We start from the raw sequence: 22,637 nt of genomic DNA on the forward strand, positions 1-22,637 counted from the left end.
GGCCTTCACATAAAACTGAAATAAAGATTTTATGGGATTTGGGTACATCAGTAACATATGAGATGTTCCACAAAGCAAGTTCAAAACCAAAAGTTTAATTAATAACTCAAATAGCGCTAAATCTGCGTACTGTAAATGGTACAGTAGTCTTGGTGAGTATTAATCAAACACCCTTCTTACACCTCACAAATAGTGTTTCTTCCTACACCTCAGCAAATGCTATTAATCTCCATCTTTTTTTTGATAGTGAAGTGTTAAAACTTAGTAGTAAGCAACAGAATTGCACACAGTGGTTAAAAAGAAAAACTGTTTCCTGTGTTCTTGGAAATTAATGCAGACTGTATAAATTTAAGCAAAAAGTGTTTGTAGGTGGATCAGTTATTTGCATCTTCTGTGATCTTTTCCAGTAACCAGACCCATATATTTGGCACACATCTTATATTTGAGAGGGAATTAAACGTCTTGTCCACAGTGATCTGTTCCATAGACATCTTAACAGCTGTTCCTGATGTGAATTATTACTAAATATGCTGACTAATACCAAAGATTATCGTTATCTTTTGCAGGACTGATGTGATTTGATCATCATGCTTGAATGAAAGATGCCTTTTGTGTAAATAACTGTGACAATTTGATCCAAAAATAAGTTGGGACTGACAGTCGCACACCATATCATCTTCAACTCATGTTACCCCAGTAATAGTACAAACCTGTATATTATTAACTGAGTGATTTACACAACATCTGCAAAATAAAATCAATTTCAGCTCCATCAAACAATTTCTACAAGTTGTTATTGGTATTCTACTAGGGGGGCCCCACAACTCCTTCATGGGAACGTGTGTGGTGTTGCATGGGCCCCGAGCTATTATAGTCTTTGTATTCCCTTTTCCATATCCATTCCTTCCTGTCCTAATTCCATCCCTTCCTGCCCCTCCCGCCCCTCCCCCTCACCTTTCTCTCTTGGTGTTCCCCTGATGCCCCCCTTTCCAAATAGTTTCAGTAGTTTCGGCCATTTGAAGAGGAACTCCCTCCCTAGTGTGGGTTGTTCTCCCCCTCCCCCTCCCCCTCTTCCTCTCTTGCTGTAGACACTCCCCCACATCTCCTTGCTACATCACCAGCTCTTGTAGGCAGCCTGTGTTGTGGGGTTGTTACATAGCCATGTTACTGCCACCTGACAACACAGGTATCACAAATCTGGTACCTGACTGTCACTGCCTCATGTATGCCTAGAAGTGGTTGCTTGTCTTTTTGAGACATTTGAACTCCTGGTAACCACTACCTGCCAGGCAGCTTTTGCATGGCTGGGTGGTGCCCACAGGGTGTATGGTACCAGGGCAGCAGAGGCACACTAAGCATGCTAAGCTCCATACTTCTGACTGCTCTTACACAGCCATGTCTTCAGACAAGAACAATTCTCTCTCTGCTCCTACTTTTCCTTTCTTGGCTTTCCCCTCCCTGGCCACCCTTTGGGAGAAGGACCAGGCCTGGCAACTTGGGGGTCAAACCCTTTGCCCTTTACTTTGTTCCAGGACAGACAGGGAGACTTCTGCTGCTACCAAACAGCTATTTTTTTGCAGAACATATCAAAGGTAATTTTGGTGAAGTTGACTCACTCAGTAAGATGCAGTCTGGTTCTCTACTGATTGAAACCTCCTCTGCCATTCAGTCAGCTTCCCTTTGTACTTGCATGTGCTTGGGAGACATCCTGGTGAGCATCACTCCTCACTAGTCCTTAAATATGGCCCAGAGCATTATCTTCCATGGGGACCTCCTTGTCCAATCTGACAAGGAACTCAGGTCTAATCTGGCATGGCATGGTGTTCATTTCATCTGGTAAGTCGAGAGAGGTCCTAAAAACGATTCTGTTGCTACCAGCACTTTAATCCTGGCTTTGAGGGGGTACCCTGCTGGAAAAAGTCAAAGTTATGGTTTACTGTTGCGATGTGAAGCCCTATAGCCCAACTCCCAGGCATTGATTACAGTGTCTCTGTTTTGGTCACATGCCTTTCTGATGTGTGTGACATGAATCCTATTTGCAATGACTGTGGATGCCCTCTCCATGGGGGGGGGAGTCCTTGTACCCCACTGCCCAAGTGCATGAACTGTTCCATCCCATATTCTTCTTACTCGCTGAACTGCCCAATCTTCAAAAATGAAAGAAAGATATGGGAATTCAAAACTCTTGACAGTCTATCCTACTCTGAAGCCCCTACTCTAAAGCCCGACAAATTCAACTGTCTCCACCAACTATCTAGAGTGCCTAGCTTTGTTTTTGTTGCTTCCTCTTCCTCTTCCTCTTCCTCTTTCTCTTTCTCTTTCTTCCTCCCTCCTTACCTCCATCCTGTCCCCCTTCCCTTTCCTCCTCCCTGGCGGTTCTTGTTCTCTTCCCTCATGGAACCACTCCTCCTTTTCTCCTTCACCAGAGAAGAAACCACCTTATCTGGCAAGGGTGGGACTCCCTCAAGGAAACCCCCCTCCCCTATGTCTCCAGGACAAGAAGGCTGTTACTTAAGTCAGATGTGGAACCCATGCTTTGCAGGCCGTAAGGCCACTCGTTCTGTTTCAGATTTTTGTATTGCTGTAAATTGCTCTCTTCCTGACAAGACCACCTATCACACTCTGAAGGAGTTGCATAAGTCTCAGAATGAGACCCCCAACATCCCACGGGGTGTCACCCCCTCCTTCTAAATCAGTGTCTGATCTTACATTCATGGACGTCACTATTTCCTTATCGATGATGGAGACTGAATCGGCACAATGACCAATTCTGGTCTGTTCCACGTCCATCCAGCCTCCTGTAATGCTCTCCTCCAGTGGAACTGAGTCTGCCCTTTTGCAAACTTCTGATGATATTAGTCCCCATGAAGTGCTGGAAGCGGTGGCCATTTGGATACATATAGACTCTGCATTAACAATATGCAGTCTTTAATTCTCCACAGACCGGCTTCCTACAGTTTCTGTTCTTCATGCACTCTTTCAACAGCTCCCTCCCTCCTTCCTTGTCCTTTGGGATTTTAACATCCACAACCCTCTGCGGTGTAGTACTGTAACCACTGATCGGGACAAGAGTGTTGAAGACCTGTTGGCAAGGCTTGATCTCTGCCTCCTCAACACTGGAGTCCCCACACACTTTAGTGTGGCGCATGGCACTTTTTAAGCCATTGATCTTTCCATCTGTAGCCCTTAATTCCTCCCCTCCATTCAGTGGAGAGTTCATGACGATTTGTGTGACAGTGATCATTTTCCAATTGCCTGATCTTTTGTCCAGCATCATTCACCTTGGTGCCCTCCCAAGTAGCCATGCGAATTATGATGCCTTTTCCTCAGCTGCCATCTCAACCACTCTACTACACGATGTCACTGATGAGTCCATACAGTGTTTGAGTGATGCGATCCCTTGGGTAGCTGCTTCAGCGATTCCTTCTTCCTCATGTTCTCCTCGACAGAAGACCGCCTCTTCTTGGATGTCAAAATTGCTGCGGCTATTAAAGACCACTGTCGTGCTGTCTAATTCTACAAACGTCATTCTTCTCTAAACCATCTCCTGGCTGTTAAACAGCTTCATTCCTCGGATAATTATTTTCTTAAATGCCAGAAATGGATTTGTTGGGAACAATGTCATTGCCATAGGGCTGCATATTCCCTGTTCTCAGGTTTGGGCAAAGATCAATCACATTTTTGACCTTTGTCCTCCTACAGGTATCTCAGGACTCTTCCTGAATGGTGTTATCTTCGCCAGCCCAAACACTATCACTGACCATTTTGCTTGACATTTCACCTAGGCTTCAGCATTGGGCCACTATCCACTCGTGTTTGGTTTTCTCAAACACCATCTGGAATAACTCTCTATCTTCTGTTCCCTGTTGCGTGGAGTCTTATAACGCCCCATTTAGCCAATGGAAATTCACCATTTGTTCTTGCTCTCTGCCTGATGCTGCTTCTGTACCATACTAGTTACACACTCAACTGCTTCAACACTTTATTGATAGCTAGCCAATCTCATATACTTGCACTTTTTAACCATCTCTGGGGCGCGGGGAAATTGCCTTCCCAATTGCAAGAAACTGTCATTCTTCCAGCTTTGAAATCTTACAAACCTTCTCTTCAGATGGACGGCTATTGTCTGATCAGTTTAGCCAATGCCGTCTGCAAGAATGTATGGTGAGTCAAAGGCTGAATTGGATCCTTGAATCTCTGGACCTTTTGAGTTCAGTCCAGGGTGATTTTTGCTGAGACATCTCAACTACAGATAATTTAATCTTACCTGGAGTCCGCCCCCGGTAGCTGAGTGGTCAGCGCGACAGACTGTCAATCCAAAGGGCCTGGGTTCGATTCCCGGCTGGGTCGGCGATTTTCTCCGCTCAGGGACTGGGTGTTGTGTTGTCCTAATCATCATTTCATCCCCATCGACGCACAAGTCGCCGAAGTGGCGTCAAATCGAAAGACTTGCACCAGGCGAACGGTCTACCCGACGGGAGGCCCTCGTCACACGACATTTCATTTCATACCTGGAGTCTGCTATCCGAATGGCTTTTGCCCAGTATCAACACTTCGCTGCAGTCTCCTTCAATCTGCATAAAGCTTATGATATTGCATGGTGCCATCACATCCTTGTCACCTTGCATGAATGGAGCCTACATGACCCGATTTTTATCCAGAGCTGTCTTTCATGTAGTGCTTTCCAGGTACAAGCTGGTGCCTCCCATAGCACCTCGCATCTGCAGGATAATGTGGTACCGCAGGGTTCTGTGTTGAATGTCCCTCACTTTGTAGTGGCTATTGATGATTTTGTAGTGGCTACAGGGCTGATGTTTTTTGCATTTATTTGTGTTCATCTGTGGTGGTCATTGCTGAACAGAGACTGCAGGGAGCAATACACTGAGTGCTGTCTTAGGCTTTCACTCAAATCTTCCTCTCTCTTTTTTTTTTTTTGTCAAGACCTGCTTTATGCATTTCTGTCATCGCGATACAGTCTGTCCCCATCTGGATACATTGGTGGCCAATCCCACAATGTGGTGGACTCTCATCAGTTTATGGGAGTGGCCTTCGATGCTAGATTGACATAGCTTCCCCATCTTTGTCAACTAAAGCAGACACATCTCAAAGATCTTTGATGCGTCAGCAGCACCAACTGGGTCATGGACCGCTCTACACTGATACGGTTCTACACAGCACCTGTGTCCAGTCCTGTCTAGATTATGGTAGTCTCTCATGTGGCTTGGCATCACTTTCAACATGACAGATGCTGGAGCCCTTTGGACTAGCCTCATCATCAGCCTCCTAGCTGAGGCAGGGATTCCACCATTGGAGGTTCTGCACCAACAACAGTTGATAGCTTATGCGTTAAACATCTGTTGCTTCCCACTGTACCCCAACTACCATCTCTGTTTCCAGATATGGAGATCCACCACCTGCAACTGCGGCCTAGAGCTGGGGTTAAGATTGCAACCTGTGTCCGGTCCTTTTTTTTCTGAACTCCTTTCCCCTCTACAATGTCTTCTCCTGCCTGCTCACTAACAACTCCATGGTACATCCTTTGTCTTGACCTATCACAGGGTACAAAAGACTCAGACCATCCTAAGGCCCTCTGCCACCAGTTCTTCTCCATTCTTGGGTATTTCAGAGTTTAGAAGTAGTCTATACTGATGGCTCAGTGGTTGCCAGTTATGCTGGCTTTGGTTATGTTCATGTGGGATGTAATGATATCCACTCCTTACTTGATGGCTGCAGTGTTTTCACTATGGAGTTGGTAGCCATTTCTTGTGCTCTTGATCATATCCATTCTTGCACTGGTGAGTCCTTCCTCATCTGTAGCAATTCTTTGAACAGTTTACAAGTTCTTGACTAGTGTTACTCTTACCATCTCTTGGTCCTGATTATTCAGAACTCCCTTTTTGTCCTCGAACAATGTGGCTGCTCGGTGGTCTTTGGCTGGACCCTGGGTCATGTTAGGATCCTGGGGAATGAACTCACTGACAAGCCGGATAGATTTGTTACCATCATGCTGCCTCTTGAGATTGCTATTCTGGAACTGGACCATCAATTGGTGTTACATAATCAAATTATCAGGATTTGGACTGTGAAAAGACATACTCTGACTTTGCCAAACAAGCTGCAGGTGATAAAGAAGACAACGAATTTGTGGAGGTCCTCCATGCGGGCCTCTTGCGAGGACTCCCATTGTCCATTGCTGGCTCTGTGTTGGCCATACTTGGCTGACTTGTGGTCAGCTCCTTCAACATGAGGATCAGATCCACCCCAATGTTGTTCGATGTCTGTCTGATGGTGGTCCACATTTTGCTGGACTCTCCTAATCTAGACGCCGTGCGGCAGAATTGTAATCTGCATAACTCATTACCCTTGGTGTTAGTGAATGATGCCTCAGTGGCTGACCTTGTGTTATGGTTTATTTGTGTAGGATTATTTTACCACTATCTGAGGGAGGGCAGCTCAACCTTGTTGGCCCATTGATGGCTTAGTAGAATGCCCTGTTGCCTCCTCTACCCCTACCCCAAACTGGTAGTGGCGGTCTGGTAATGGTGGTCCGCCCTATCCACTCTTTTGCACTTCTTACCCCTTCTTGTGCATTCTGTTTGACTTGGTGTTATTCCTGTGCTTCTGTTGCCTTGTCCATGTCCCTAGTCTTCTCTGAGTATTGTTAGATGAGATGCAAGCTGTATGTCCGCTTTGCACTTACTGCTGTTGGGGGCCTACTGCTACACCCTGGACAGGGCACCTCACCCACCTTTCTTCTTTTTCCTGCTTTCCTTGTTTGTTTCTTTAGGCTTTGTTCACCTATAGTAGACCATGGGGCTTTTTGTCCTTGGGTTTAGCGCAGTAGGCCTGTCTTTGGCGTGTTTTGTTGATTTGCCTGTTCCAGATAGGGGGAACTATGACCTCGTACTGTGGTCACTTTAATGAATAAACCAAGCAGCCAGCCATTATTAATACTCTACTGAGTCTCTTATATTTCACATCTCCTGCTCCTTTCTCGCTCATCATTGGAAGAGCAGTGTCATTTTCATTAATGTGCCGTGTCATTTGAAGAGCAATTTGGGGCATTGACATCAGTCTAGTCTCATACATGTCACTAAAGCGTATAGTTACTCATTTTACCTTTCTTAGTTCTACAGCAAAATGTAGCTAGTTTGGATTGACTTAAACACACACATTCAGTCTGTGATTTTGGTTGATGCTCAGGTAAACATAATCAAATGATTGAAAGTTCAGGATGGAGTAACAGTAGTATGGACAGGGTAGGTTGCTACTTATCACGTAGAGGCACAATGAGAAAGTTTGGTAGAAATGTTCAACTTTTTATCCAAGCCCTTCATCAAAAGAAGTTAAAAACACACACACACATTCTTTTTCATTGTGCCTGTGTGTGACTTAGAATGCTTCTTGTATTTGTTGATCTGTGATCTATGTTTTCCATATTAAGGTAAGCATAATATTTTTTATACACTTTCCCATCCTTGCCAAATGTAGTCAGTTGTGTCTAATGTCTCTGACATTAATGGGATGTTAAAATTTACCCTATCATTCTTTCCACTTTATTGTATTAACAGTAAGACCCTTTGTTTGTGAATTAAGTGGCTTATTCATTTTGAAAATATGTTACAAAAGTATGTAGTTGCTCAATAACTCAATCTTTTGGAAACATTTTCTACAAAATGAGCTAATGTAAGTGGTGAAATAAGTAAGTGTGAGTGATACTTCTCTGATAATATCAAATATCAAATTCTTTTGATAATCAGCTTTACAAATAACCATGTAGACAATGAAATCAATTGCAGACAACAGTGCAGATTTTGTGCATGAGCTGAGAACAACAGATGTACCTGCATTCATTTTAAGACAGAATCCTGTCCAGATTTATTTGCAGTACTTAGTAATAACATGCTGAGCTGACAGTAAGGTTAAAAATATAAATAAGACTTTGGAAGTTAACTGATTTTCAGAAGAGAAGCAAACATTTTGAGAAATTGTAATATTAGTCATACTTTCAATCCCAGGTCCTCCTAGCTTCCAAGTATAATAAACTGGCTGAGAGGCACTGTCCAGGATTGTTCAGCTGCCAGCTGCAAAAGTATCTGTTTGACACTGTTTTGGTGACTTGCATGTTGTTGAAGATGAGGTGAAATGATTAGGACAACACAAAAACCTAGTCCATGACTGAAGAAACTCTCTGACCCACCTGGGAACTGAGCTCGGATCCCTTGCTCTAGAGGCAGTGACAGTAATCAGTAGACCACAAGTTGCAGACAAGCACTTCAGTAACAATTACATAGTAAATTTTAAGTTGTGCTGTTGGTTCAGAATGAGTGGTGACACATTTCATCCCCCTTTTTGGGTACTATGTTTAAATAGTTAAAAATTCAGTGTTAAAAAGATTCGCTAGCACAAAATACGTGCGCATTATTTGACATAACAAGAGATTTAAACCCAAGAGGTGACCCTCAAGCATTTTATCAATAGTATTAGTGTCAGAGCTTTGCTCATATGGCAGCTGCAGTAGCTAATCTTTGCAAAGAAGCTAATTGGTGTAGCAAAAGTGTTAAGGCACACATGAACCTGACTGAACTGATTGTCATTCATGTAGTTCACAAGTTGCATGGCATGGAAAAGACACCTCTTCAGTGTTAAACAAAAAAAAAAAAAAAAAAAAAGAGAGAGAGAGAAGTGTGGGAAACTTCAAACAACAAACAAGAGCTGCTATGGTGAATTTAAGAAACAATAAAGATCATTTGTTTAACCAGGAAGTTTACCAAAGTGCAGATGCCAGGAAACTTTAGTGAGGGGAAATCAAATTATACCTATATTTGGCTCCATATAATCAGTGCTGTTATTGTTCCATAAGCTGTTATTGGTTCATGTGTTACACTTGCTACCCAAGCCAAGATTATAATACCGTCACCCCATTCTCAAACAGATCTCTGGTAAACACTGAAAACTATCTTAAAAGTTTGCCTTAATATCAACTTGTATATATTTTCTGATAATTTAGTTTTGGGTTTTGAAAATCCACATTTGTGTTTAAATGGATAATAATACTAACTGTACACATATGTCTGTTCTCAAGTAATTAATAATTTTCCAATGTATACATAAAGCAAGTAGCAGTCTACATACAAACCTGTACCAGTGCAGACTGGGTAGGAGAGAGAGCCATGGTAGTTTCAGAAGGGAGGAACAGTAGTGTCTGTCCACTGAAACTAACCACAGCATGGTAGGGGAAGTGCCGATTAACAAAAAAAAGCCTTTTTTTTATGCAAATTTAATGACTTTACAGACAGTCTCATGTGATGGACAGTGAAGTATTCACCCTGCACCAATGGTGTTTGGTGACAGTGTTGCCATCCTATGTAGACATAGGTGGTAGTAACAATATTCATAGTGCTCTGCCATGTGGTTGTTGTTGTTGTTGTTGTTGTTGTGGTCTTCAGTCCTGAGACTGGTTTGATGCAGCTCTCCATTCTACTCTATCCTGTGCAAGCTTCTTCATCTCCCAGTACCTACTGCAGCCTACATCCTTCTGAATCTGCTTAGTGTATTCATCTCTTGGTCTCCCTCTATGATTTTTACCCTCCACACTTCCCTCCAGTACTGTTGGTGATCCCTTGATGCCTCCGAACGTGTCCTACCATGCGATCCCTTCTTTTAGCCGGTTGTGCCACAAATTCCTCTTCTCCCCAATTCTTTTCAGTACCTCCTCATTAGTTATGTGATCTACCCATCTAATCTTTAGTATTCTTCTGTAGCACCACATTTCGAAAGCTTCTATTCTCTTCTTGTCTAAACTATTTATCGTCCATGTTTCACTTCCATATATGGCCACAATCCATACAAATACTTTCAGAAACGACTTCCTGACTCTTAAATCTATACTCGATGTTAACAAATTTCTCTTCTTCATAAACACTTTCCTTGGCATTGCCAGTCTACATTTTATATCCTCTCTACTTTGGCAATCATCAGTTATTTTGCTTCCCAAATAGCAAAACTCCTTTAGTACTTTAAGTGTCTCATTTCCTAATCTAATTCCCTCAGCATCACCCGACTTAATTCGACTACATTCCATTATCCTTGTTTTGCTTTTGTTGATGTTCATCTTATATCCTCCTTTCAAGACACTGTCCATTCCATTCAACTGCTCTTCCAAGTCCTTTGCTGTCTCTGACAGAATTACAATGTCATCGGCGAACCTCATAGTTTTTATTTCTTCTCCATGGATTGTAATGCCTACAACGAACTTTTCTTTTGTTTCCTTTACTGCTTGCTTAATATACAGATTGAATAGCATCGGGGAAAGGCTACAACCATGTCTCACTCCCTTCCCAACCACTGCTTCCCTTTCATGTCCCTCTACTCTTATAACTGCCATCTGGTTTCTGTACAAATTGTAAATAGCCTTTTGCTCCCTGTATTTTACCCCTGCCACCATCAGAGTTTTAAAGAGTATACCAGTCAACATTGTCAAAAGCTTTCTCTAAGTCTACAAATGCTAGAAACGTAGGTTTGCCTTTCCTTAATCTTTCGTCTAAGATAAGTCGTCGGGTCAGTATTGCCTCACGTGTTTCAACATTTCTACAGAATCCAAACTGATCTTCCCCGAGGTTGGCTTCTACCAGTTTTTCCATCCGCGTCAATATTTTGCAGCTGTGACCTATTAAACTGATAGTTCGGTAATTTTCACATCTGTGAACACCTGCTTTTTTTGGGATTGGAATTATTACATTCTTCTTGAAGCCTGAGGGAATTTCGCCTGTCTCATCCATCTTGCTCACCAGATGGTAGAGTTTTGTCAGGACTGGCTCTCCCAAGGTTGTCAGTAGATCTAATGGAATGTTGTCTACTCCCGAGGCTTGTTTCGACTCAGGTCTTCCAGTGCTCTGTCAAACTCTTCACGCAGTATTGTATCTCCCATTTCGTCTTCATCCTCTTCCATTTCCATAATATTGTCCTCAAGAACATCGCCCCTGTATAGACCCTCTATACATTCCATCCACCTTTCTGCTTTCCCTTCTTTGCATAGAACTGGGTTTCCATCTGAGCTCTTGATATTCATGCACTTGGTTCTCTTTTCTCCAAAGGTCTCCTGTAGACAGTATCTATGTTGCCCCTAATGAGATAGGCCTCTACATCCTTACATTTGTCCTCTGTCCATCCCTGCTTAGCCATTTTGCACTTCCTGTCGATCTCATTTTTGAGACGTTTCTCTTTCATCAATTAAATTCAGTATCTCTTCTGTTACCCAAGGATTTCTATTAGCCCTCGTCTTTTTACCTACTTGATCCTCTGCTGCCTTCACTACTTCATCCCTCAGAGCTACCCATCCTTCTTCTACTGTATTTCTTTCCCCCATTGCTGTCAATTGTTCCCTTATGCTCTCCCTGAAACTCTCTGCAACCTCTGGTTCTTTCAGTTTATCCAAGTCCCATCTCCTTAAATTCCCACCTTTTTGCAGTTTCTTCAGTTTTAATCTACAGTTCATAACCAATAGATTGTGGTCAGAGTCCACATCTGCCCTGGAAATGTCTTACAATTTAAAACATGGTTCCTAAATCTCTGTTTTACCATTATATAATCCACCTGAAACCTTCTAGTATCTCCAGGGTTCTTCCATGTATACAACCTTCTTTCATGATTCTTGAACCAAGTGTTAGCTATGAATACTGTCAATAATAGTGCTCTGCCATATGGCAGAGTAACATCTGAGGTGACTACTCCTCTGGAAGAGAGAACTGAACCACCCAGTGCTCAAAATGAAGGTATGTGGTCTGTGTTGGGTGGACTTATCTTATGTAAGATCTATTTAGTATAATTCAAGAAATAGCAACTATTTTCAAATAAGCAAGATCTGTTCCAATCATATAAGATGTACATTAGTGGTATTTTCAGTCTCACATAATTTAGAACAGATTGTCAGTGAAGGTTTATTGAGATACAAAAGTGGCTTAGCAGCTGCTCTCTTTGTGAGATGAGATGTTCATTGACTAAGGTCTCAGTTTTTTTAATTGGCGCAATTTTCCAATTGCTAGATAACTGCAAAAGTCAGGTATGCCATTTGACCTCTTCAGCTTAGAACTGTGCACTGTCATTGTATAGCTGTATTGAGTTGTGCTTGTTTAATGTTTGCAGAAATTGAGAATGAAGAACTGAGCTGTTTCCTTCATAATTACATGGTTTTGCTACTAAAGCTGACTGTGTCATCTCCTCCTGTTGAAATATGTTCTTGGAGCAATGAAATTCTGTCTGAAGTGGCAGATTATTTAGAATAACAAAGGATTTACTCTCCTTGAAAATGAAATTACGACTTGACACGAAACTGTTACCATGGAGTTGTGAATAGTATAACTTGACTCTTCTCCAGTAATCTGTGGGGGCCACTTCCTGTCTGTCTTAGAAAATCAGTTCATCACCTTAACTGATCTGTGAACAGTTGCCATTGTGGAGAGAATGGAGGAATGTGTGTTCGATCTCTTTAATCATTTTTCGTGGCTTTTTGCAACGTAAAGTAAATAGGCTGTCGTACTGGGTGGTTATCATTAAAGGGCAGCTACTCACAGAGGTCCAGTGTGGGCTGTAATTATTGTATGGCAGCGAAACTTGGTGGATGTGCTAATGTGTTAATGCGGAACTGATTTATGCTGGGGGGGGGGGGGGGGGGGGAATAGTTAAAAGTTTGGCCACCGGGTGCAAATTGGGTGCTTTGAATGCAGGAAAGGCATATAGGAATGTTTCCATGATTAGGGACAGGATGTGGGGAGAAAAGGTGAAACGAGTGGAAAGGCATAAAGTTGATTTTATTATTAACTGCCACTTCCAATGCAGTGCAGTGCATTGTTCAATATGAGTGCTGGAGATATCAGCAAGATACTGTGTTCATAAAATGATGTGATCAACAGTCGGTTGCAGCAGTTCCAGTGGAATCTGAGCAACATGTTTCTGCATGCTGTCCTTTAAATCAGGTAGAGACCAATTGTGTCCTGTAAATGCATTCATTTAGATATCCCCAGAGCCAAAAGTTTCATGGGTTGAGATCAGGTGGTCTTGCAGGCCATGCATCTGGAGAATCTCTGGAGATAACATGTTTATGGAAGGTTGCATTAAGCAGATATTTCATTGGGTAAGCAGCTTGAAGTGTTGTATGAAAACTGTGGTTTCCACACAGTTGCGCTCATCCAAAGCAGGAATCGCATGCTGTACAAGGTGGTCTCGATGATGTGCAGACGTCGTGGTTTACCAGACAGGTCCTCTGGATGTACTCTCTTCAGGAAGAATGGACTGAGAATAAAGGTGCTTGTGAGTCCACACCACTCAGCCATGTGTAAGTGAAGTGCAGTGACTCTACATGCACAACACGCAGTTTAGCAGTATCCCAATTTTGACACTTCTGTGTATTTGCTGCACCCTTCAGTGTAAAATGTGCCCTGTCACTACACAGTGGGTTGCCAGGCCATGTCATCAACTTTGATCCATGCCAGAAATCGAAGAGCAAATCAGAACATTGCTGTGAATCAGGCGGTTTTAGTTCATGGACTGTCCGGATCTTGTACAAGTGTCAGTGGAATACAGACCTCAAAACTATCCATCCCATTGACCATGGGATGATACAAAACTTTCTAACTCCTCCCATGTGTCTTATGTGGCCACCTGCTGTATGTAGTCCCTGCTGTATGTGTCCTCAGCGATACTTCCTGGGGAGTAGATCGTACCACCCTCCTTTGTTTGTACCTGTCCCTTGTCCATTTGTAAATAAACTATTGGTGCTTCGTTTATGCATCTACATGTCCGCCCCTCTTACACCATTGTGACATCTGTTTGGCCACTGGCACCTTTCACACAATACCAGTTGAGAGTCTGTATGCAGAAGCTGAACTATCGGGGTCATACCACCATGATTTTCTCCTCAGCAGATAAGCATTCCGTTTGTCTGCCATGTCTGGTCACCTATCCTATGCCTCCTTGAATGACTCCTCTGATCACCATTATGGGATTTGTCCCTCTTCTCTGTTACCTCCTGGAGTTTGTTTTCAGCTATTTGAACCCTCACCACCTTGGCTTCATGCAGCAGCCCGTGTTCACCTTGGCCTTCATTCGCTTCCTAAGGACACTACTCCAGCCACCTTGTATCACCGTAAGTTTCATGACCTTTGCACAGAACTTCTCAATAGTACCTTTGTGTACACTGGTGATTCTTGGACTGGCCATGGTGTTGGGTGTGCCTGCACCATTGGCACTGATGATTTTCGGTACCGGCTTCCCCATCACAGCTCAGTATTTACAGCAAAGCTATTCGCTCTGTATCAGGCCACACAGCACATCTGGAGACATGGGCTTTTCAGTTGCAACATCTGCTCTGACTCCCTGTGCCCATCAGAGCCTCTGTGTGATGTACATTGTCCACCACTTAGTGCAGTGGGTCCAGGAAAGCTGTCACTTGCTCACTCTTGATGGAGCCACTGTGATGTTTATGTGGGTTCCTGTTCAAGTCGGTCTAATGGGAAACAAGACCACTGATGCTGCTGCCAAGGCTGCAGTCCTCGTACCTCAGCCCGCTAGTTCTTCCACACCCTCCAATGATCTATGTGTTGCCATGTGTCAGCAGATGGCGTCACTTTGGCTTCACCACTGGGGTCCTTCCTTCATGGGAACAAGCTCCAGGGAATTAAGCCTCTCCCAGCAGCTTGGGCGACTTCCTCTCAGCCTCCTCGCTGTGGGGAGATCATGTCAGCTAGGTTGTGTATTGGGAACTGTCTTTTTAGACATTGCCATTTGTTAAGTGGTGCTCCCCAGCACTTTGTGCTCATTGCCCTCAACCTTTGGTAGTTCACCATTTCCTGACGGCATACCCTTTTTCTAACTACTTGCATTCTGAGTTATGTTTGCCATCTAAGTTATCGGCTATGTTAGTGAAGATGTACGGGCTGTGGACCGCGCTTTACTTTTTATCCAACATAGCAATATGGAGGACATGTAATCTTTAGTTCAGAACCTCCATTTCTGTATGGCGTATTTCATGGACCTTTTTCCAGATCCCTGTTTTTAGCTGTCTTTCCTTCTGTCAATTGGGCTTAAAGTGTAGTCTTTCTTCCCCCTCCCCCCCCCCCCCCCCCTTTGTGTTCTACGGTTCTGTTATGGGTGCCTATGAACCTAGTTGTTTTTGCACTCTAAAACAAAACCATCGGATGAACAATTCTCATGACACTGATTGAGCACTAACACTACGTGGGACACATGCTGCATGGTCAGTTACAGTAACAGCAACCTCGTTAGTAACTTTCATCAGAGCAGGGTGCTTTCCTCTTCCAGGTGCCACAGCAAGCTAACACATGTTTGCAGATTTGAGTGTCATCTTCTTTAAACCATTTAATGAAACCTGGCTTCTCTTCAGACCTTTCAGTTGGTGATACTTTCTCAATGCAGCACTGTAACTTCTGTCGTTCACATAAAACAGTTTCACTAACAGTGCACAGTATCTCCTCAATAGCCATGTGGTTTGCTGAAGTTACATCTTGTCAGCTGACGGTATGGATGTTTACAGTCATACTAACAGTGTACAGCACCAGATTTGCACGTGATGGACAAAATTTGAACTAACTTTTTTTGTACATAAACTGTAATTCCCAAAATGAAGTAACGGTAATGCTGGAGTTGGTTTAATAATGAATAAATAAATAAATATAAAAAAAAACGCGGATAAGCTACTATGAAAAGCATAGTGAACACATTATTGTTGCCAAGATAGACACGAAGCCCGCGCCTACCACAGTACTAAAAGTTTATATGCCAACTAGCTCTGCAGATGATGAAGAGATAGTAGAAATGTATGATTTGATAAAAGAAATTATTCAGATAGTAAAGGGAGACGGAAATTTAGTTGCCATGGGGGACTGGAATTTGATTGTAGGGAAGGGAAGAGAGGGAAAAGTAATAGGTGAATATGGACTAGGGTAAGGAATGAAAAGGGAAGTCGCCTGATAGAATTCTGCACAGAGCATAACTTAATCATAGCTAACACTTGGTTTATGATCATGAAAGAAGGTTGTATACATGGAAGAGCCTGGAGACACTGGAATGTTTCAAATAGTTTATATAATGGCAAGTCAGAGATTTAGGAATCAGATTTTAAATTGTAAGACACTTCCAGGGGCAGATGTGCACTCTGACCACAATTTTTTCGTTATGAGGTGTAGATTAAAACTGAAGAAATTGCAAAAAGGTAGGAATTTAAGGATATGGTACCTGGATAAACTGAAAGAACCATAGGTTGTGGAGAGTTTCAGAGAGAGTATTAGGAAACTATTGACAAGAACAGGGGAAATAAATACAGTAGAAGAAGAATGGGTAGCTTTGAGAGAGGAAATAGTGAAGGCAGCAGAGGATAAAGTAGGTAAAAAGACGAGGGCTAATACAAATCTGTGGGTAACAAGAGATATTGAGTTTAGTTGCTGAAAGGAGAAAGTATAAAAGTGCATTAAATGAAGCAAGTGAAAAGGAATACGAATATCTCAAAAATGAGATCGACAGAAAGTGCAAAAGAGCTAAGCAGGGATGGCTAGAGGACAAATTTAAGGATGTAGGAGCATGTATCACTATGAGTAAGGTAGATGCTACCTACAGGAAAATTGAAGAGACCTTTGGAGAAAACAGAACCACTTGTATGAATATCAAGAGCTCAGACAGAAAACCCATCCTAAGTAAAGAAGGTAAAGCAGAATGGTGGAAGGAGTATATAGAAGGTCCATACAAGGGCGATGTACTTGATTATAGAAATGGAAGATGATGTAGATAAAATGAAATGGGAGATATGATACTGTGTGAAGAATTTGACAGATCACTGAAAGATTTAAGTCAAAAAAATGTCCTGGGAGCAGGCACCATTCCATTAGAACTACTGATAGCCTTGGGAGATCCAACCATGACCAGACTCTTCCTTCTAATGCACAAGATGTGTGCGACAGGCGAAATACCTTGAGACTTCAAGAAGAATATAATAATTTCAGTCCCGAAGAAAGCCGGTGTTGACAGGTGTTAAAATTTCCAAAGTATTAGTTTAATAAGTCACGGCTGTAAAATACTACTTGAATTCTTAACAGGCAAATGGAAAAACTGGTAGAAGCCGTCCTTGAGCTAGATCAGTGTGGATTCTGTAGAAATGTTGGTACACACAAGGCAATACTGACGCTAAGACTTATTTTGGAAGTTAGATTAAGGAATATCAAACCTACATTTTTAGCATTTGTAGACTTAGAGGAAGCTGTTGACAATGTTGACTGTAATACTCTCTTTAAAATTCTGAGGGTGGCGGGGGTAAAATACAGGGAGTGAGCTGCTATTTACAATTCGTACAGAAATCAGATGGCCATTATAGAAGTAGATGGGCATGAAAGGGAAGCAGTGGTTGAGGACGAGTGAGACAGTGTTGTAGCCTATCCGCAATGTTATTCAGTCTGTATACTGAGCAAGCAGTAAACGAAACAAAAGAAAAATTTGTAGTAAGAATTAAAATCCATGGAGAAGAAATATAAACCTTGAGGTCTGCTGATGACGTAATTCCGTCGGAGACAGCAAAGGACCTGAAAGAGCAGCTGAATGGAATGGACAGTGTCTTGAAAGGAGGGTATAAGATGAACATCAACAAAAGCAAAACAAGGATAGTAGAATGTAGTCAAATTAAATCGGGTGATGCTGAGGGAATTAGATTAGAAAATGAGACACTTATTTACATGAGTAGATATTTATTTACATGAGTAGTAAATGAGCTTTGCTATTTGGGGAGTAGAGAGGATGTAAAATGTAGACTGGCAATGGCATGAAAAGCTTTTGTGAAGAAGAGAAATTTGTTAACATAGAGTAGAGATTCAAGTGTCAGGACGTCTTTTCTGAAATTATTTGTGTGGATTGTAGCCATGTATGGAAGTGAAACATGGACGATAAACAGTTTAGACAAGAAAAGAATAGAAGCTTTCAAAATGTTTTGCTACAGAAGAATGCTGAAGATTAGATGGATAGATCACATAACTAATGAGGATGTATTGAATAGAATGGGGGAGAAGAGGAATTTCTGATATAACTTGACTAGAAGAAGGGACCGGTTGCTAGGACACATTATGAGACATCAACAGAGGGGAGCGTGGAGGTAAAAATCGTAGAGAGAGAGAGAGACCAAGAGATCAATACACTAAGCACATTCAGAAGAATATAGGTTGCAGTAGGTATTCGGAGATGAAGAGGCTTGCACAGGATAGAGTAGCATGGAAAGCTGCATCAAACCAGTCTCTTTACAGAAGAAGACGATAACAATGACGACGACAATGATGACGATGACGACGACGACAACAACAACAATAATAATAATACTGGTTCCGCATTAACAGGTTAGCACATCTACAAAGTTTTGCTGCCATATGATAATTAAGCCCGTACTGGACCAATGTGAGTAGCTGTACTTTATTTATAACCCTCCATTACATTGTGATCATTTTCGTTTACTAAATTTCAGTAAGTTCTTACTGGCCTCTCAACCAATATGCCGCCTCATTCGTTGTGTTGAAACTTCCAGGAAGTGAAGGGTTTTCCTTATTATTGATGAGCCTCTTCTTGCTGAACCTTTTTTTTGTATATTTTCCTTTGAGTTGGGGGGAATAGTCTTTTTCGTACTTGGATGACAGTTATCACAAATGTCATTTTCATGCAGAAGGGCAGAGAAATAAAAATGATTGTAGAAGATGTGTTGCCAGTCACTGGTAGACTGTATTAGACTTAATTTTGTGTAATGATCCAGAAGAAAAATTGTATTTGTTCAGGGAGTGAAGTAGCACGGGGATTAACACACTGGATGGCATTCAGAAAGAGTGGTACTCAAGTTCATGTCCAATGATCCAGATCTAGATATTCTGAAATGTCTCTCAATCACTTCACATGAATGCCAAGAAGGATCTTCTGAAAAGGTTGTCAATCTTTATTCACTTCCATACCTTATGTATCCTACATTGGCAAGATGTTAAAACTTGATTTTCTTGATTCTCGAATCTAGCTGCATACATTCATTGATAGGGTTGTCATAAAATAAAAACCAGTTCACAATGCTGTTATAATATATTTTGGGGTAGTTGAGGAGAATAAAGCAATTTATTTCCTGTCTGGTGGAAAATATGGCTTTGATATTTATTTACATATTATTTAACACTCATAATTACAGCTTGAAGAATTGTGGTTATAAGAATGATTTTGCATGTATGATGTGTATTGCCCTCTCTTCCTTACAGAGTTATAAAGTTTCTTCTAGTTGTGAATACTATCCATTTACGTATCAGTTCTGCTCTTTCTCTGGTTTTAAGACTGACTAGGAAACCTTGTACCATAGCTTTTTGGCAAAGCGTAGCATTTTTGATGGATACTTTTTCTAAGTTTGTATCAATATGTTGTTGATGGTATTACTTTGAGTGCAACTTGACTGTGGCAGTAGTCTAGCTTGTACACACATACAAAACCACCACTTGGAGTACTATGAAAAATTGAATCACAAACTTGGTTTTAGCTGAACAGATGCCATCAACTAATTAATTTCTTCTGTGATGCAGGATCTCTTATTCTCAGTTAAATTTTCTCATTTTCAGGAGTTGTCATGGCTTACTGCTGAAAGGAATACTTGGCGCCTTGTTTACTGTCTGTACCAGAATCGCTTGAGTTCTCACGAGCGTGAAATGAAAGTCGGACCACCAAGGAAACTTAGTGAGAAAGAAATAGCTGAACAGCTGTTTGAAAATGACCCAGTGATAAGAGAGGTAGTACAAAAAAATTTCAGTAATGAATAATGCATTACACAATCAAAACAAGCCATTTTTGTTTTCCAGCGCACATCATTAACTAGTGATAATATTCTGAAGCTTTAGAGGTTGTAGAACGATTCAGTATGATCCTTGAGAATTAACCTTTTCATTTACTTAATGGTGTCAAACAGCATCGTGAAGTGTCATTTTAACAGTTGTACTAGACATTTCGTCAATTTGAATGAGTTTATTTCTTGTGAATGTATTATGTGGGGAAAAAAAAAAATTCTCTTGTGTTGAAATGCATTAAAGAGACTCACAGCAGTGGTCTCTTAAAACTCCAGTTAAAAATGAGATGATTTTTCTTTCTGTGTAACAGTGTAGTGCGAGTATGTTGATACACACACAAGTATAAATTTAAAACACAGTGAGACAAGTCCTACCTGTATCAAAAACAAACCTCAAATAAATTCATATTGAAAGTGTGGTCAGTTATAAGAATTAGAAACAAATGTAGAGAGAAGAGATGCACATACAAATAGGTTGTCTGGGATGACAATTTCTGTGTTTCATATTGCCTCTTCTAGCTACAATGCATTTTTGCAATGGTGGAAAGAGATGGTCTTAGTGATATTTGATGTAATTTTGGGAGATAATGTTCCACATTACTTCCTCTTGTAGTTGTTACTGTTGGTGTTGGTAATACAGACAAGATCACGTTGTTGCAGCTTTTCAGATGATGGTGACAGCAAGGGAAGGTGACGAATATGTAGGAGAGTATTTTGGATGTTGTGAGAAGTGTGTTTGCAGCCATTGTCCTGCTGGAAAAGCACATGGAGAACGAACTAGATGAAAATTTAGATGTAATCTGTGCTGTTCAACATTCCCTTGACGAATAGCAAAAGTGTTTAACCATTTTAGGATATTAATAGTGTGCTTTTAGGTGTTGTGAGTTGTTTCTCTTTTACGACCAAGATTTTGACTACCAATCCAGCCATCTTCTTCAGGTGCTGCAAGTATTGCTGTTATGTGTACTAGCTGTCTGTCCGCCAACAAGAATGTAACCTATTGTTGGTCTCACATTGCTATTTATAGCAGAGCTCATTTCCAAATGCCTACCTACACCCTTTGATGTTCTTCTGATTTTTCAGAGCTCGTATTCTGTGAAATGCAGATTTCTTTAAATGTTTTACAATATTGCTTTAAAGAGGTTAATTCTTCATTTTCTGCTGGCATGCAAGATGTTATTGATGGCAAATAAGGAAAATAACATATGTAAAATGTTTTATTTCTTGGTAAATGAAACTGTTTGAAAGTCTTTGAATTTTGTGGTTCCACTGAATCATCAAGTTGGGTCAGTGTGGGCATATTTTAATTCTGTATTTATTAATTACTTTTTACAAAATTGTTAAGGCTTTCGTGGCCACTTGTTGACAAACTGCCTATTGGCTTCTGTCTCGGGTTCTTCGGCCGGCGTTCATCTAATGATTTTTCTGACGTTTCGCCAGCACGAGTGGCTGGCATTGTCAAAGCTTCACCCTCCATTGCCGGTGGTGAACTGGAGCCGAGCTCGCGGGCACAGACTATATGTACCTGGCGCGCCAACATCCGGCAATGGAGGGTGAAGCTTTGACAATGCCAGCCACTCGTGCTGGCGAAACGTCAGAAAAATCATTAGATGAACGTCAGCCGAAGAACCCGAGACAGAAGCTAATTACTTTTTGTTAGAGCCCTCAATATTTTCTTTATGAATTTTGCTTTAATGAGTTTATTTGTAGTAATTTAGGATGGGTTTTCATAATGTAATGTGTATTTGATGACTGTGAACATGCATTTATTGAGTTGATGCCATATAAATACAATTTTGTCAATTAGTTGACTGCAATTTCCTTACAACTCAGCACAGCAGAAATGAAATGTAGACGTATTATTTAACGATAGAAACTGAAGCAAAAGTAGTTGATCTCCTCGGGTACCTGCAAAGTTTTAAACGCTGCACTGGCAGCTAATTTCTTGCACTCTAGTCCTTTGAAAAGCAATGACTCTTGCTGTTTATCATTCTTATTTTACATGGATTCTAGGTCACATTTTAACAAACTGGTGTGGTAAGTTTGTTTTGGAATACATTGCACCCCAAAACTATTGCTATCATTGCATAATTTTAAGTCAATGTCGAGTTATACACATACATCACACATGCAAAATATTTTATCCTGCTCCTTCAGTGATTAGCATCTTTCGGTTTTTCATTGTCGAAAAGATGGTGTCCTTTGAAGAGTTGGCTTCACTTGCTGAAAGACTTGAGTCGCTTGGTGCTTGCTGGCTTGTGTATTGGGTGTGATAGAATGTGGTAACTTTCTCTTTAATGTTCAGAGAATTTGTGGCCTTTCATTATCTTGTAAATGAACATCATCACATGATTTACTGGTGTATGCCATTAAAGTTGTAGTACACATTGATTTTTCCATTAATTAATAAATACTAGGGTTATCTTGGGTCCTTTGTTCAAGATGTTCACCAGAATCACTCTAAAGTGCGTCTCAGATAACAGAAGCCCATGATATTTCTCACTAAGAACACCGTTTTGAGTTTTCTCTGTCTTGACAAATTTTTGCTTCAGGGAAGTAAATAGAGATCTCATTACGTACCACAAAACTCAACAATTACTTTCCTGATTTCACCGTACAACATTGGAAGAGATGTGCAGCTATTGTTTTCTGTAAATATTTTCAGGTTTTGACCAAGATTGTGGTTAACTCAGGTGTAAAATATTTGTTATACTTTCTTTACCATTTTACAAGAAGCATAATTCATGTATTTTTAACTTGCACCATCACAAATAGTATTACAGATATA

General features: G+C 41.2%; 1 protein-coding gene across 1 annotated transcript in view; it reads left to right on the top strand.

Moving 5' to 3' along the window:
• Positions 1–22,637, top strand: part of LOC124788890 (nuclear pore complex protein Nup107) — a 244,504-nt gene that overhangs the window by 109,159 nt on the left and 112,708 nt on the right. Inside the window, exon 4 of the mRNA XM_047256175.1 lies at positions 19,629–19,796. Within this exon, the coding sequence (XP_047112131.1) occupies positions 19,629–19,796 (168 nt within the window). The remainder of the gene's footprint in view (positions 1–19,628; positions 19,797–22,637) is intronic.

Source organism: Schistocerca piceifrons, chromosome 1 (genome assembly GCF_021461385.2).
Source record: "Schistocerca piceifrons isolate TAMUIC-IGC-003096 chromosome 1, iqSchPice1.1, whole genome shotgun sequence".
Classification (NCBI taxonomy): Eukaryota; Metazoa; Arthropoda; class Insecta; order Orthoptera; family Acrididae; genus Schistocerca; species Schistocerca piceifrons.